At 41.3% G+C, this 17,109-nt stretch overlaps 2 protein-coding genes across 3 annotated transcripts; one reads left to right on the forward strand and one right to left on the reverse strand.

Moving 5' to 3' along the window:
• Positions 1-843: 843 nt before the first annotated feature.
• Positions 844-4,302, reverse strand: LOC123881142 (60S ribosomal protein L10). The gene is made up of 5 exons (XM_045929756.1): positions 4,185-4,302; positions 4,032-4,060; positions 3,644-3,949; positions 2,471-2,633; positions 844-1,047 (listed from the first exon to the last, which is right to left on the reverse strand). The coding sequence occupies exons 2-5, from the start codon at positions 4,052-4,054 to the stop codon at positions 880-882; spliced, it is 660 nt and encodes a 219-aa protein (XP_045785712.1). The 5' UTR covers positions 4,055-4,060; positions 4,185-4,302; the 3' UTR covers positions 844-879.
• On the forward strand, positions 3,271-16,340 carry LOC123881121 (probable E3 ubiquitin-protein ligase MGRN1). 2 transcript variants are annotated; one of them, XM_045929719.1, is made up of 15 exons: positions 3,271-3,292; positions 4,826-4,981; positions 5,594-5,712; positions 5,993-6,261; positions 6,772-6,959; positions 7,784-7,938; positions 8,695-8,937; positions 9,330-9,467; positions 9,846-9,947; positions 10,880-10,993; positions 11,360-11,509; positions 12,277-12,382; positions 12,900-13,012; positions 14,218-14,290; positions 14,560-16,340. In XM_045929719.1, exons 2-15 carry the CDS (start codon positions 4,894-4,896, stop codon positions 14,670-14,672), a joined length of 1,971 nt encoding a protein of 656 aa, XP_045785675.1. In that variant the 5' UTR covers positions 3,271-3,292; positions 4,826-4,893; the 3' UTR covers positions 14,673-16,340. The 2 variants fall into 2 exon arrangements, 1 of the variants encoding a protein (XP_045785675.1); XR_006799417.1 differs by lacking the exons at positions 3,271-3,292; positions 12,900-13,012 and having other exon boundaries at positions 4,782-4,981; positions 14,560-14,626.
• The last annotated feature ends 769 nt before the right edge of the window (positions 16,341-17,109 follow it).

Below are 17,109 nucleotides of genomic sequence, written 5' to 3' on the forward strand. Positions count from 1 at the left end.
GGACTGCGCGCGAATACGCGAGTATCCGCACGGATGCACAATTGATTTTAGATATTATTTAAATGAGGACAATGTCGATAATATTTTCACTGTGAAATATGCCCTGCGCTGCGCTCCGCCATATGTGCGCCGGCCCTAACGCAATCTAATGCGACATTCGAAAAACGCCCAAAGGACCAAGCCAAACGCATACAGAAGAAATGAAGTTAGATCCCTACTTATATTCTAAATGGAAAAGTGTTTGTTGGTTTGTCCTTCAACCATATCACAACGAATCGAAGTAATTTTTTGCATGTGTTATGAACTTTTTATCCCGGAAAAGTTCCCACGGGATTTTTAATAGCCTACATCCATGCGGAGTGCGTTTTTGTGCGCAACAGCCTAATCCCATAGATTATTCAAAATCTAAGCGAAGGGTCTGCGCAGACCGAGGGTCTATTGTCCGCGAAGGACAACAAAAGTGCTTCATCTTTAACTTCATTGATTCGCCGTACTAATGCAGTTCTTAGTAATTTTTATAGTCCGCGGACTTTAGTCCCTCGTCTGCACAGGCCGTACAGTGAACCCCCGGTAATCCGACATGTCAATTATTATTGAACTTACTAAATTTGACATACATAATGAAGTATGATTTGTACTTCAAAGTATGTAAACATATAGAATCTTGTCATTGGATCTGTAAATTTGTCGGATTACAAGGTACTCTTTTGAAAAAAATCCCGACTATAGGGAGCCTTAAGCAGTGCTCTATAATCCGACAAATTCGATCGATACTGCCCTGCCGGATTAACGGGAGTCCTGTAATTGGAATTTTGAAGTAGAGGGACAATAAAAGTCATAATGATAATGAAACCATAGTGTATTTGTTACAAAGTGAGCCTACATGTTGTGTATCTCGACCTGCACCTTGCGCCACGAGTCGAGCGGGCCGTGCTCGGGCCGGTAGCGCACGTTGACGCCGTCGTTGGCCAGGCGGCCCTCCTCGCGCAGCTTCTCAAACTCGTCCCGGTCGTACTTCGTGAAGCCCCACCGCTTGGAGATGTAGATCTGGAAATTGAAGAGTTTTTTTTATTTTTTATTCGAAAATAAGTTATCCCTTGACTGCAATCTCATCTGGTGTGTGATATGATACAATCTAAGGTGGTAGCAGGCTTTATTAAACCCATATCCCATATTGATTTGTAAATGGCAATGCTGAATCGCTTGGCGGATTTGCCAGTAGGGTGGTATAGCCATGGCCGTAGCCTATACTAGACAAGATCTGTTAAAAGCTGTCAGATCTGTCTGTCTGTAACATCCCAGTAAGCGGAGGTTAAAACTTAAATCCAATTAGTAGTTGTACCAAAAAAAAAAAAAATTTACCTCATAGATGATACCCATGGGAGATAAAAATGAATAAAATAAAAAATAAAAATAAAAAAGCCTTATATTTATCCTTAATAAATTTCTAAACAAAGAATTGGTTGACAAAAAAATAATTTTCATTTTAATATTAAGGACCTGTCATTGAGTAAAGGCCTCCTCCAGATTTCTCCAGGTCTTCCTGTCTAGGGCCTTTTTTTCCAATTTATGCCTCCCATTTCTTTGATTTCGTTTTCCCAGCTTTCGACAGGTCTACCTCTCTTTCGTTTCCCAACTGGGCCACGCCATTCAGTCACAGTCTTTGTCCATCTTTTATCTGTGAGTCGAATAACATGACCAGCCCATTTCCACTTTAACTTCATGGCATGTTTTAATGCATCAATAGCTTTCGTTTTTTTTCTTATAGCTGCATTTCTAGTTTTGTGTATTCTACGCAGACCAAGAATGCTCCGTTCCATTGCCCTCTGAGCAGTTTGGATTTTATTTTTTGTATATTTGTTGAATATCCAGGTTTGGCTAGCATAAGTAAGGCAAGGTAGCAAGCATGAATCCATTATTTTTGTTTTTAAATTGAGAGGTAAATCTGACTTGAGCATGTATTTATAGGCCCAGAATTTTATGCCCATGGGAGATATGACGACTTAAAGAATTTGTTTAAAACTCTATCTAAGGGTGAGATTTATAGACCCCACTTTGACTTAACTCAAACTTAAGATTAAGTTAAAACGAGACAGATTAGAGAGAGAATGTGAGAGATATACATTTGTCTTCTTTTAACTGTCTTAAGTCTAAGCAAAGTCAAAGTGCACTCTATAGATCTCACCTTAAGAGTTAGACATCATGCACAAGCAGTGTGCGGAAATCACGTCCCTGGTAGCGCAACTCATTGCAGAGTGAGTAAGGCCACTATTACTAGCACAAGATAAGTGGTTACGCCACCAACTGCCATCATCAAATTGGTTGAGCAATTACTCTAGATTCTAGGTAAGGAGTGTCTAGATTATAAAGACTCCTTACCTCCACAGAGCTGTATACATTGTGGTGGTAATGCGATTGGTTGCACTATCACAGGTGTCCTATTAGATAGTGCCTTATGCAGAATACAAACCTTCTGGCGGCCGGGGTACTTGAACTTGGCACGACGCAGCGCCTCGATGACCTGCGCCTTCCACTTGTCGGTGGAGCGCACCGACATGATGGGCTGGCCGATGCGCACGCGCGCCACCGTGCCCTGCGGCTTGCCGAACGCGCCGCGCATCCCTGTCTGGAGCCTGCAAGCCATTCATATTTTTTTTTTAATAAGGTTGTTATGAACAAGTGCATAAAAAGCAGGTTTAAGGTTTAATCCGCTTACACTTTAAGAACTTGAACTTTAAGAGCATGAGAAGTTAATAGTACATAACAGTCCAGGCCTGAAATAAAGCGATTACTGGCTGATTGGAAGGCTGAAGGCTTCCAGACTTTTGAAAGGCCAAGGCGCCAGCCAAGTCAGTAACTAACCAATAGTAATAAAATTGTTTTGGATAGCTCAGTTAGTCAGATGAACTTTTTAAGAATGAAAACATTTCAACAGTGCAATTATCTACTAAATTCAGGCAATCTCCAGTGAAAATATAGTATAGTGCATGACAAGCTAAAAGTTTAACAAGATAAATCAATTTTCCATAGAAAATATTGTGCAATAGTTTGTTTTTTAGGGTTCTGTACTTCAAAAGGAAAAACGGAACTGTTATAGGATCACTTTGTTGTCTGTCTGTCAAGAAACCTAAGGGGTACTTCCCGTTGACCTAGAACCATGAAATTTGGTAAGTAGGTGACTTGCACTTGGCCGGGTTTTTTACTATAAACTTTGCTGAATTGTTATGACTTGCAGTTTTTATTCATTAATCATTACTTACTGCTAGCAATGTTTTTTTTCACATAATTATTAATATTTTTTAATACATTAAGATAATTCTACCTTTGCTGTAATGGAAAAATTACAAAAATATAAGAAGTACAAAATGTAAAATATTGTTGATAGTTTTTTTTTTTGAAAATTTTACAGTAAACCTAGCCTTATCTAATTACTGTACATATCATGCCCATATGAAATAGAACCAAGGATATTGGCTGTTTCTGAACTGGTCAGCCAGCTGTGCCTTTAATAAATGAGCCAGCCCTTCAGTCACCAGATCAATTACAGTAAAATGTCTCATAAAAATTATGATACCTAGTTTGTAACATGTCATTTCAAACTCAGTAGGTAAGTAAATAATGAATGTGTGTACTCAGTACTCACCTATCAGCCCCAGCGCACGATAACATTTTGTTGATGCGGATAACGTGGAATGGATGCAACCTCATGCGGATGTGGAACTGGTCTTTACCACAGTTCTTCACCAGGTATTTGTTGCAGCAAATTCGCCCCGCCTCCAGGGCCTCCGAACTGAGCTGCTCATATTCGTCCGACACAAGGTGCACGCATAGAGGGAAGTCGTCCACGCCAGCCCTCTTTTTGCCCAAGTCAAAGATGCGAATCTTAGGATCAGGCACACCACGGCAAAACCGTGATTTTGGATACGGTTTGTTTTTACAGTACCGATAGCTACAACACACAAATTATCAACAATTAGGCACAATAAACGAAATTAAAAATTTCAAGTCTTTTGACAGTTCACGATATTTACCATCTCGCTGGTCGGCGCCCCATTGTGAACTGAAATAAATATAAAAACACACTTAGTATATAGCCAAGAAGTTAAATTACGAAATAAATTAGCAAAATATTATCTAAAACGAGCGATTTATTTAGATTTTAGTCACAAGAATTAAATAAGCACCTTCACAAAGTGACACCCCGACTTTGAAAGAAATTTGACAACACAGTTTGACAAATCGAATTTGAGTTTTGACAGAATTCAAAATTGACGTTACCTCTCTTGTACTCTATGGTTTTATAGGGATCCGTATCTGTCTGTCTGTCTGTTTGTCAGTCTGTCTATCTGTCGTGACTGTCAAGAAAAGCTATAGGGTTACTTCCCGGTGACTTAGAATCAGGAAATTTGACAGGTAGGTAAGTAGGTCCTTGGTCTTATACCACAAGAAAGTAAAAATCCGAAAACCGTGAATTTTTGGTTACATCTAAAAAAAAACAAAATGTGTTCATGAACAAATAACTAAGTAGGTAGGTAGTATTTTAACTATACCATGTGGGGTATCATATGAAAGGGCTTTACCTGAAACAGATTTTTATGCATGTAATAATCTTTGATTAATCGTACAAAATGTCGGAAAAAATACCTGAGTACAGAACCCTCGGTGCGCGAGTCTGACTCGCAATAATTGGCTGGTTCTTTTTACCATAGTGTTTGTCCAAATGTCCAATTTCCATAGCCATTTTTACATTTTGATTTTTGACATTGACACTGACAGTTCGTCAACATTACAATTTGCAATTTGATTTGCATGCACTTCAATGCACTTGCAACGATTCATGAAACGTGAAAAAACTATAATACTTTGCAAAATAAATAGGAAATTGGACTAAAAATGGGTGCTCTGGCCAGCAGGCAGCACGCTGGTGTGGAGGAAGCTGACGTAGTTTCCAATCATGCCTATAAGTACCCACCGAGATCGGGTTTGTGTGACCTTATTGACTATTTTTATCCAATAATTTGTTTTGTTTCCTCTTGCTATCACGATCAAGTCTAAAAGAATGATTATTCTTACCTTTATTTTGAAAAAAAATCTAAATTTGAGCTAAGAATGAAATGAAATATTTAGTTTGTTTAGACATCAATATCGAGTATGATATCGATCATCATTCATCACTTAATGATTAAACATGCATCAGCATTAGGTATGATAAACCCTGAACAGCTCACAACTGAGCATGGATCAACTCTCAGAATGAGAAAGGATTTGACCTCACTGGCCAAGTGTGGATTAGCAGACTTAACACACAGTTTAGAACATTATGGAAAACTTTTATGCAGGTTTCATCGCGACGTTTTCCTTCACCACGAAAGCAAGTGATATTTAAACCCTTAAAATGCACACAACTCCAAAAAGTTAAGAGGATTAACCCTTCGAACTTCCAAATAGAAGGCAGACAACTTAACCACCCAGCTATCACAGCTTCAACAAGCAGGAATCTACAACTTATAAATGAAATTAACAGAACTTCATAATCAATTCAATATACTTTTTACTACCCAACTTGAAATAAAACTGTATTCTTAATTTCCAGGCAACTACTTTGGAAGTCATTTCATAATGGGAGGAGAAAGATTTGACACTCCCCAGCCAGAAGCCTATTTGTTTGGTGAAAATGCAGATCTTAACTTTCTTGGCAGCAGACCTACACCAGTTAGTAACCCATTTTTATGATGATATCTGTTGTAAATAATAATATATTGAACACTGGAGGAGCTGGTATGAAACAAGCATGTCAGTTTTATAGATCCTTAAATTTTATTGTCTGAAAAATATTCCAACCCAAGATCAAGTTAAAATTGAGATAGTGTAAATAAATGTATAAATTATAAACTATCTTATGCACTATATCTATTAACTGACTCAAATGATATTTTACTTTCCTGTTGAATGGTAATGTTGTTGCTTATTTAATTCATTATTATTTTTGCAGTTTCCCTATCCTCCACCGCAGTCTAACGAGCCAACAAAAACACTAAGGAGTCTGATCAACATTCGCAAGGAATCTTTGAGATTTGTGCGATGTCCCGAACCCGTAGGCAAGTTAACGGATAACAAGATTGGTGATGGAGTCCTCAAGTCGGTGGAATGTAACGGCAAAGGCACATATTACAATATTGAGTTCACGTTTGACTGTGATGCGAGATGTGCTATCACTGTGTTCTACTTCTGTACAGAAGAGGTTACCCCCACTGGGGTAGTGTAAGTTAATATTATTTCTATAATATTACAATCCGTTATGTACATTGATTTCTGTAAATGATTGTCTGTAATTAAAAATCATTTCTGTAAACTAATTTATATTTAATACTCTTTCTGATACAGTCATGTCAGTCATGTATATTTATAAATCATAAATCCACAGTGATCAGTGATGAAGTTGCAGGAAAAAGCTAGTAGCTAGTATCACACTGCTTTAACGGTGAAGTGAGGAAGTGCATAGTAAGTAAAGCTATGTGCCTGCATGCATGTCAGACTATGGCCTAAACTCTTTTCATTCTGAGAGGAGAGCTGTTCTCTGTAGTGGGCCTGTGACAGATTTATCGTGATGATAATGATGATCTGGTACATACTACAATCATAAGAATAAGTAAATTTTCAGGATTCTGTACCGAAAGGGTTAAAATGGAGCCCTATTAATGTGACTGCTATCTCTGTCAATTCGCGTGTCACAGATCTCTAGCTATTAGTTGAAATGAGTTGTTTTTGCAGATACTACCCTCGCGATCCATCTATGACATCTCAGACATACCACTACAAGAAGGGCGCCAACCAGCAGTTCTGTCAGATCTTACACGTGTTTGACCCCTCCAAGTTCGCTGATGAGGACTTGTCATACAACCCTGACAGAGAGATAATACCCATTGCCATCTATTGTGTTGTGGATGAAGGACAAGATGGTATGAATTGCTTAGATATATTATATGTAATATCACATTAGATGCACTACATAAAGAACTGAAAACTCAATTGTTGTTTGTTGGTTGTTAATTGCTATTTCGTCCAAGACCAAGATGGAAGTCATTTTAAAAAAGCCAGAAAAACATTGTACCTAAAAACCTAATTTGTGTTAGTATTCACTATAATAACCTCGTCAGCAGTATGGAACTCTCCAGCATTTCTATTACAGTCCTGTTGGGAAATGGCATGTGCACAATAAATACCCAATTACAGTCTTGTTTTTATAGTATTGAAGTAATTTCAAGTAATTAATAACTGGCCGATTTTCCAACCTTCAAATAACTTTTATTTGAGAAATAGATTTGACGTATTGACAAATTTCCTATACAAAAGACTGTTAAACTCTCATATTATTCGTCAGATAAAAATTACCTGATGATTGAGAAATCGGCCCTAAGGGTGGTAAAAGTGACTTTCGTACAGTGGCATACACAAGGTTTGAAGCTAGGGTAATCATTTAGGTAGAAACATAATTGTTGTTTCTTGGTTTAGTAGTTTTTATTTGCACCAACACGGCACAATTTACTTCGCAAATGTCGCGTAGATTGAAGAAAACACGAAGGAGGTTGCTCGGTTTCTCAACTACTGTACTATCGAATTTTCTCAGTAAGCGGTAGAAACATATTTACTGGCAGGTCATCATAAAAAATAAGCACTAATTTATTACAATTATGGTAAGCTGTGACTCTATGACTTGCACGCCACTGCCTTTGTATAAGATTTTCATGAGCAAAATGTATCGTAAAATACAACCTCTGTTCAGAAATAAGGCAGTCACACACCACTATAGCGGTGGTGGAGAAGCACTCTGACGGCACGTACGTGCTGAAGGCGCTCAAGCAGAAGCTGTTTGTGGACGGCCTGTGCTACTTGCTGCAGGAGATCTACGGCATCGAGAACAAGAACCTGGACACTAAGGTACTTATTCTTCTTTTCTGGGTTTGCTTTCGGCAGTTAGAGCGTTTGTCCACCGCCGTCACCGAGAACGATATGAGGCGCCAAAGTAGCGATACATACATTTTACTATGGCTGCGCGTGTCCACCGTACGTCTGTCATCCAAGCGCCGACGCTGATGTTTCGATTAGTTCGGAGTGACCGCTATAACACGGCCCAAGATTGCAACAGGCCAAAGTGCCGGCATTACAAATAAGTTTGATCTTGATCAACACTGCCGTCGCACCCACCGTGAAGAAAGTGAATTTTTAGGGGTTCCATAGTAAACAAGGCGGCTCCCTGCTGATTCTGATGATAGACTCGTTTGATGTCGTCTGTCTACCTAGTGGGGGTCTTCCGACGCTGCGCTTATGTTGCGCTGTGTTGTGGTCCCAAGGTGCTAGAATGGCAACCTCGCACCGGAAAGCGTAGCATTGGGGTATCATAAAAATATGCTGTACTAGCCGATGCCCGCGACTTCGCCCGCGTGGATTTAGGTTTTTTGAAATCCCGTGGGAACTCTTTGATTTTCCGGGATAAAAAGTAGCCTATGTGCTAATCCAGGATATTATCTATCTCCATTCCAAATTTCAGCCAAATCCGTCCAGTAGTTTTTGCGTGAAGGAGTAACAAACATACACACACACACACACACACACACACACATACACACACACATACATACAAACTTTCGCCTTTATAATATTAGTGTGATAATTAAATGAAGTTTTGTTCTGTAGCCGAGTTCGGACGAAGAAACGGAAGACGGCGGTTCGGAGTGTGTGATCTGCATGTGCGACGTCCGCGACACGCTCATCCTGCCGTGCCGCCACCTGTGCCTGTGCAACTCGTGCGCGGACTCGCTGCGGTACCAGGCCAACAACTGCCCCATCTGCCGCGCGCCCTTCCGCGCCCTGCTGCAGATACGCGCCCTGCAGCGCATCACCAACCCCACCGCGGCTGCCGCCGCCAGCCCGCCCGATGTAAGTATATTTCGATAGTATTCGAGAATCGAAACAAAATAACGTCAAAGTAAAATGGACCTAAATAGTCTTGATCTAAAGTCAAAAATTCAGCACCATTGATTTTAATTTCGCAACGTTTCCGCTTGGAGCGCTGGCTTTACAAACTTGAGCAAGGTAGTTCAGGGTCATTGGGTGTTTCACATGTGTATTTGCAATAAATAAATTATGATTATGATTATCATTTTATATTAACGCTAAATGTTTCAACTCTCAAATACTATCAACGTTGGTGAGAAGTGAAATCGTATACTGAGGGTACTGAACTGACTGTACAGTAAACGATTCTGGTATAACTTATAGTAATTCGTCCATCAACTTTCAGCATATAATCCACAGTGTTTTGCTCGCAGGGTAGTATGGAGAACATCCCCGCAGGCTACGAGCCGGTGTCGCTGATCGAGGCGCTGAACGGCCCGCCGCCCGCGCGCGTGCGCCCGCCGCCCGCCGCGCCCGCCATCGCCAGTCCCGACACCGACACCGCCTCACAGGTATACTGCACCAAACTCGGCTCAATAGGGTAATTGTCTGTTTGTCTGTCTGTCTGCCTGTTCTTCTGTCGTGTCTGTTAAGAAAACATAAAGGGTACTTCCCGTTAAAACGTGTTCATGAACAAATAATAATAACAATTAGTATTTTCAATTTCCAAAGTAAGATAAAATACCAAGTGGGGTATCTTAGAAAAGGGCTTTACCTGTATATTCTAAAACAGATTGGTATGTATTTTTATATATAATAGCTTTTGCTTTATTGTACAAAATGTCATAAAAAATACCCTTCCCGCCTCTTGTGTCCGAAGTTTACCAATTGAAAAATCGGAAATAATTTTGGTCAATCCAACGATAACATGGTGTGATCGGTGTGGGCAGGCAGCGGAGGTGCTGAACCGCTGCAACCTGGAGCGCAGCTCGTCCACCAGCCTGGGCAGCAGCGGCAGCCGCAAGCCGCCGCACCACCCGCTCACCCCTGAGGTACTAGCTAACTCCACAATCAATCATTTTATTGCAAGGGTTACTGATTGGTTATCACACTAATATTATACAGGAGAAAGTTTGAATGTGTGTGTGTGTGTGTGTGTGTGTGTGTTTGTTACTCCTTCACGCAAAAACTACTGGACGGATTGGGCTGAAATTTAGAATGGAGATAGATTATACCCTGGATTAGCACATAGGCTACTTTTTATCCCGGAAAATCAAAGAGTTCCCACGGGAATTTTAAAAAACCTACATCCACGCGAACGAAGTCGCGGGTATCAGCTAGTATACTATACTTATAAGTGATCTTCTCATTATGGTTCTTATTCCTTATGAAAACTAAAACAGCCCTCTCCATAGCTTGCTGAGCGACTTTGTGTTTGTGCATGAGGGCTGAGGCTATTTAAACACAATACTTGAGGATGTGAACATACTGGTGATTGGTTTCGTCTTTAAGCATTAAGGAATTGACGATGAAAAGACGACTCAATTTTCTAAAAGCTGCCAAACCTAGCTGAATTATTTTATTTGCTTCCTTGTCGAAATTGCTTTTACCTAATACTCTGTATCTATGAGGGCTATGTTAGGAGTTTCCCTGAGGGATAAGATCCGAAATGAGGAGATCCTCAGGAAAACCAAAGTCACTGACATAACCCAAACTGTTAGCAAGCAGAAGTGGCAGTGGGCAGGCCATGCCCAAAAGCTGGAAAGTTTTTGAGTGGAGACTGTGTATAAGCAAGCGTAATGTGTAATGCCCTCCAGTATGATGGACGAACGATATAAAGCGGTTGGCGGGAAGTGGCTGGATGAGGAAGGCTGAGGACCAGGTGTGGTGGCGCCATTTAGGGAAGGCCTATATCTAACAGTGGACGTCCACAGGCTGATGATGGCTCTGTATACGTCTCATGTGGATTTTATTTGTGTTGTAGTTCCGTATGTCGGTGCTGCTGGCGCGCGAGGAGGAGAAGCGCGCGGAGGAGAAGGCCGCCAGCCCGCTGCTCAGCACGCGCAGCCAGGGCGGCGACACGCTACGTGCCTCGAAGGTACGTTTACAGTCTTTTTATTTTAATAAAAAATAGCTAGCAAACGAGCAGGCAAGTATGACTGATATACAAGTTATCCAGAATCCTGCTGATCTCAATATAAATCATGCGAAATACCTTAAAAATCAACGGGTACAACTCGTTAAAACGAGGTCAAGCGGTTTGACGTAAAGCACGTAGTTGTGTTGATCAAGCTGCTTGACCAAGCCCACGGCACTTTTCTCATATCTCAAACACTCAGAATATCGCGTCAAGCAAAAATATAAAATCGCATCAATCACGCGTCAAGCACGTAAATGCTTGACTCAAGCAAAAATATATGTGCCTGACCGTCTCGGAAGCCCCTAAGACGTAGTTTGTTTTCAGAGCTCGCTCAACTCTCTCGCGCACTCGGAGGAGCTGGAGGAGGAAAGCACGCCGATGGCGGGGGAGGCGAGCGAGGCGCCCGAGGCGGAGGCCGAGCCCGACAGCGACGCGGAGCGACGCTCGCCGCTGCTCACCCAGCTCACTAACGGTGTAAGTTCACTGCAGATCCAACCGAGGACAATCCTCCACCCCCCATTGCCCCACGAAACTCTCGGTCATATGGGTCGAATTGCGAGAGAGCCCCCCGGTACTTATACCCGTATTCACAATCATTACTATGAGGTCTCATCGTGCACTCGAACGCATAGTGTAGGTTCCACCAATCAGATTACTGTGCGAGCTCACTGTGAGAGTATTAGATTGTGAATACGAATATAGTCTTGGTATGTTAAGTGTTTCTCGTGGGGCCTTCTTTACTTCAAGCAACCGAGGACGTTTACCGTAGTATTTTTTGCGCAAATTGTGTATTCAGTAAATTGAGACGTTTTTCTGAAGTAAAACTTCATAATGCGCGTAGGATGATTTTGTGATGGGTAAAAACTTCAAGGTGCGTCAGCGACATGCTGTTATTAGATTTTAAAATTTGTTCCTTGACGCAAACCAATAATTTTCTAATTTTGATGTGTCGCTCTGTCGCTATTGACGCAGGATGACCGGTGGATTGACCAATCAGGAGTCGGGACCTACTAGACTCAAGAGTGGCATACTATTGACAGCTGTACCTAAACATAAAGAAAGTTCAGCCTTGATTGAAAAACTTGATTGAAAACTACAGTTTTTGATACTACAATTAATTTGATAGTTTGAGTTTTCACTTCTGTCGACAGTTCCCAGTGACTGTCAATTTTTTTTAGCTTTTACGCTTACCTACTCGCTTCGATATTCTCACGCACGCTGATGAGTGGTGTTGCCGGCAGGTGGCGAAGGGCGCCGGAGTGGGAGGAGCTTCGGAGGCGCTGCGCGGCTCGCCGCTCGCGCACATTGACGACACCGACACCGACGAGCCCGACCAGCCGCCTCTGTGTGAGTCAGCCTTTCTTTGCCGACAGGTGCCGCGGAGAAATGAGAGAGGGGGGGATCTCGCCGCTGGCACACGTCGGCAACACGACAAAAGATTTACATCGACTTGTGACTGTTAATTTTCTTAGATATCCAATGTATATAGCTATAGGTAATTTTATCAAAGATTTTAGATGTAGGTTCGATATATCCCGATAGCCATGTCGACCTGTCGCATACTATATGTAGTGGTGTTGGCTTTAGTAATGTTTCCAAAATACAGTGTCTAAGAAACCACGATGTAATGACATGTATATTTACTCCGGCTTTTCTAGATCTTGTAAGTTCCTTAGGGTGATATAGTGCGTGCAAAGCAAGTAGTCTCGTCTGAAGTTGCAACACGGTGGGGTGCGCAGGTCATAGACTGGATTAATGGCCGACTGAGATGTTTTGTACAATGCGCAGTCATACGCTTCGTGTTCAGATTAGACTACAAGTTTTGCGCGCACTACATCGTGGGTGTTTGTGGGTGCGCACGCAGCGGAGGGGGCGGGGGCGGAGGGCGCGGTGGCGGAGGGCGCGCCGGCCGACGACTCGGACTACTTCACGCCGGAAGACACCGCCACCACCATACTGACTGTTCCCAAGCAATCCGTGAGTCTGTGTCTTGGCATGCGCCGGCCCTTATCGAAATCATTTTGCCAGCGGCCATTTTGAAAGTCGCCATCTTGGTTTTTATTATTTGTTATTACAGCGGCAACAGAGCACACTTTGTCCAAATTTCAACTCTCTACCAATAGGTAGAGAGACGGTTGAAAAGATTACAGACGGACGGACAGGGGCACCCTTTGCGAACTGAACTCTAAAGATCTAGCATTTATAACCCGTGTAGATAAAGAACCGGGCTGTAAAGGGTGTTGTCGCCTATCGCTCCCACTATCTATACTCACACTCACGGGTACAGATCGCAACAAATAACGAGATACCACGTTGAGTTCCAATGAGTTTCCAATTTCGAAATTTGCTCGAATAGTAGAAATTAAATACCACTTTATAATATGTCGCATCGACAAAATTCGTTTACATTGAAAAGCGAAACCTAACGCCGACTAAAAACGATTGTACACCAATGGAATACCTGACAGATCTTCTAGATCTTAAAATTTTAAACAGAAAAACAACAGTCTTGTGCTATCTTGCTCATAATTCGTGTGTACAAAACCTAGGCAACAACCAATAGCGGACAGACGCGCGCTATGATTGGCTCATGAGATATTTTCGCGCCATTCACTGCGCAGGTACATCGACGTAACTTATAAAATTGTTAATACTGTAACGCTAAGTCGCGATTCGCACGCGAGTTAGGAGTGGGCGTAACATAAATAATGCATCTGTTTTCATCCCAAGGGCCGGCGCGGCGCGAATATTAGGTGTGGTTCATTTGCTGCTACTAAATTTTCGTTACATTTTGTGTTGCTCATTGTATTCATACGTTCGGGTATTGTAATTTGTTTATCTAGTTATTTTATTATAACTTATCATTTACTCGACTTTTAATCATTTGTTAGTAATTCTAATAAGTTTAGTTTGTTATGTGGTTCTTTAATTAAAAGGGAATTTGATAATGTAATATATCTACTTGACTTATTCAATTTACTCGTGTTGTATGGTGTTTTCCTACTGCTCATAAATACGTATTATTTACATTGTACTTTATTTTTTTTTTAGTTTTTATTTGGTTGCTTACTTATGATATTGTAATAGAATAGATCGTATGTTGTGTCGTGTAGCCACTAGATATTTAGGAAATATACCCTCGTGGAGGGAACAGAGTGAGCTGAGCGCGGAGTTTGTTGCAGGAGGCGGTGAGCGGAGCGGCCGAGTGCGCCGCGCAGCGCTGGGCGCTGCCGCACCACGTCACGTCTCTCCCTGGTGAGTGTTGGCGGCAAACTGTGGCCTTGCAAGAGACCTACATCCAGCCGTGCACGTTAACAGCCCGCTCTTAAGACATACCCGCGATTTGCGCGTGAACTTTGTGATAAAAAAATTTCACTACAATCTGTAACACGAAAATTTTACTTTATTGTGAGATAAACTTGCACTTGACGAAAATGTGTTTAATAAAAAGCAACGATGAGATCTAAATCTAGTTAGAGCTTTTCACGTGAACAAAATACTGACATGGAAATAACAACGTGCAGGCACGCCGCTGTCGCAGTCGAGCGTGCGCTCGTCGGGCGACTCGTACAGCTCCACGTCCTCCACGCGCCAGCTGCTGGCCGCCGCGCCGCTCGCCGCCCACACGCCGTGCTAGCGCCCACCGCGCCCATCGCGCCCACATCGCCTCGCGCTGCGCGAGCCCACGCTCCGCCACTTCGAGGGCACCTTCTAGACGTGGGCGCGACGACATCGCGTACAGTGTACATGAAACCCCGCTTGACTTTAGCCCTACCCTTGTGAGCTTCTGGATAACATTGGCACGGTAGCTCGACGTCTTTGACCTCGGTATATGATGACCGCTACTATTCTTCAACATAGGGCCCTGACTACGTAGGCCAGTTTGGGTCACTCCTTTGTTACCACAGGATTACTGTTTAGACAGCTTCGTCGAACGTCTGGATGTAATATCATATTCTTACTGTGTGCCTTAACCATACCCTCGTGAGAACGACGAGTAACGAGGCGTGGTCGGTCCCTAGTGCTCCGTCGTCCATAGTAGAGCTCCATAGTGGTAGGATGAAACTTCGTGACGTTTTTAGTCGGTACGAGTCCGACATAACCACTGCTCCATGATGTGGTATCCATGACGGATTTTCCTCACAAAAAAAAAATTGATTGCTGTGACGGCTTCGTCGAGTCTCTGAATGTAATATCATATCTGTACTCTGTGTTTATAGTTACATTCGGCGTCGAGTTAAAATACCTCTGGAAAACTGAGGGGATGTACTAACATAATATAGACACTGTATACTGCCTGGGTAGCTGGGTTGGTTACCAATACCAAAATTAACGTTTAAAACTACCAAAACATTTTGATTACATTGAAAAGATTATGTTAATAGTAGCGGTATACCAATATTATATAAGTTACTAACATACATGATTACATAATATAGTGTCAAGTAGCCCTATGTAAATAATGTATTTCATTTGTTTGACTAGAGTAACTATTTGCATACATATAACAATAATATTTGATTTCCATAAATGGATCTTAGGCTCAATTTACATTGATAGCGAACCGGAGCGAATATTACCTGGCGTATTGATATTTATCTCCACTACGTAAACCAAAAATTTCTTGCCCAAATAGAAAATTCGCGCGAATGCTCGCATCTTTCTGGGTTTGTTCCTGACATTGTGACAAAATAAATTTAGAAATTCGCTTCGATTCCCTATCAAAGTTTATGTAATTGTCAAATTAGAAGATAAAAATTTTGAGTTGATTCTTAATTTTGTTGGAATATTATAATAACTTTAAATTGACTTAAATAACCATGTAATTATTGTTTTCGATAGGTGTAGGCAATCTATGTTATTATAATTTGTAAGATATAGATAAGAGATGTTTAGAGAGTAAGCAATATTTAAAAATCAATTGGTACAGCACTAATTTTGTTTCTCATAGTCATGCTATAAGAGTAAGATCCATCAAAATGTGAAAAGTTTTACAGTGGCTATTGTAACATTTTTATAAGTGTCTTATGCCCAATTTCAATAGCATATTACAAATTTTTAATGCAAGTTTAAGTACAAAAAATACGATAACCAACTGCTCTTTCTACTTTCGTGCTGCATACTGTATCATATTGCAACAATTTAGTAAAATATATATTAGCATGTTTCTGTATAGTTTATACTATGTATTAGACTGATATAAAGCATTCCTCCTGTATTATTGAATCTCAAATGTGTGAATAAATTATAAATGTTGTATGATTAAAAAGGTATAAAATTACTTTCAATTAAATATATTGTTTATTTAATATTGTATCAATTTAACGAAACCAGCATATCTGATCATGATCTACTGTCGCCGGCCCACTACTGAGCATGGGTCGCTCTTAGAATGAGAAGGGTTTAGGCCAAAGTCTGCCATGCTGGCCCAGTGCAAATCGGAAGACTCAAACACCTTCACATTATAGAGAACTCTCAGGCATACAGGTGTCCTTACGGTGAAGATATGTTCTGTCACCATTAAAGCAAGTGATATTTAATTGCTTAAAATGCACATACATAACTCAGAAAAGTTAGAGTGAGCCCAGAATGGAACCCCCAACCTCTAGAATAGAATGTCTTAACCACTAAGCTATCACAGATATATCATGGCTAGTTACAAAAGTTCAGACTTCAATAAAAATATTACAACCTTGATTCCTAGTGAGGCTAATTCACAAAATCATAATATAAATGACTTAGATATGTTTATTCTAGTGGAAAGAGGTATGGATCAAGCACAAGTCAGGTCGTGCATGGAGTACTGCAGTCACCTCTATGATGGCTCTGCTAAGTACCAACTAGCAGCTCTGGATGCCGTTGACCGTCGAGCTAGGAGACTCATTGGCGAAGACTCTCCTTTGTTGGCGAAACTTCAAAGTCTCGATCACCGCCGTAAGGTCGCCGGCTTATCGGTGTTTTATAGGATATATTTCGGAGAGTGTGCACAGGAACTTTTCGATCTTGTCCCTCCTTCACCATTTTACCACCGCACCGCAAGACGTCGGGCGAGTTTCCATCCTTATGTCGTCGAC

This window comes from Maniola jurtina, chromosome 3, assembly GCF_905333055.1.
Source record: "Maniola jurtina chromosome 3, ilManJurt1.1, whole genome shotgun sequence".
Classification (NCBI taxonomy): Eukaryota; Metazoa; Arthropoda; class Insecta; order Lepidoptera; family Nymphalidae; genus Maniola; species Maniola jurtina.

Bases quoted from the DNA above. Each gene is read 5' to 3' on its own strand.
- LOC123881121 (XM_045929719.1), top strand. From the start codon at position 4,894: ATGGGTGCTCTGGCCAGCAGGCAGCACGCTGGTGTGGAGGAAGCTGAC. The intron at 8,938-9,329 runs GTAAGTATATTT...TTTTGCTCGCAG, and splicing joins CCGCCGCCAGCCCGCCCGAT to GGTAGTATGGAGAACATCCC. The intron at 11,510-12,276 runs GTAAGTTCACTG...TGTTGCCGGCAG, and splicing joins TCACCCAGCTCACTAACGGT to GTGGCGAAGGGCGCCGGAGT.
- LOC123881142 (XM_045929756.1), bottom strand. From the start codon at position 4,054: ATGGGGCGCCGACCAGCGAGATG. The intron at 3,950-4,031 runs GTAAATATCGTG...TGTGTGTTGTAG, and splicing joins GGGCGCCGACCAGCGAGATG to CTATCGGTACTGTAAAAACA. The intron at 2,634-3,643 runs GTGAGTACTGAG...AATGGCTTGCAG, and splicing joins TCGTGCGCTGGGGCTGATAG to GCTCCAGACAGGGATGCGCG.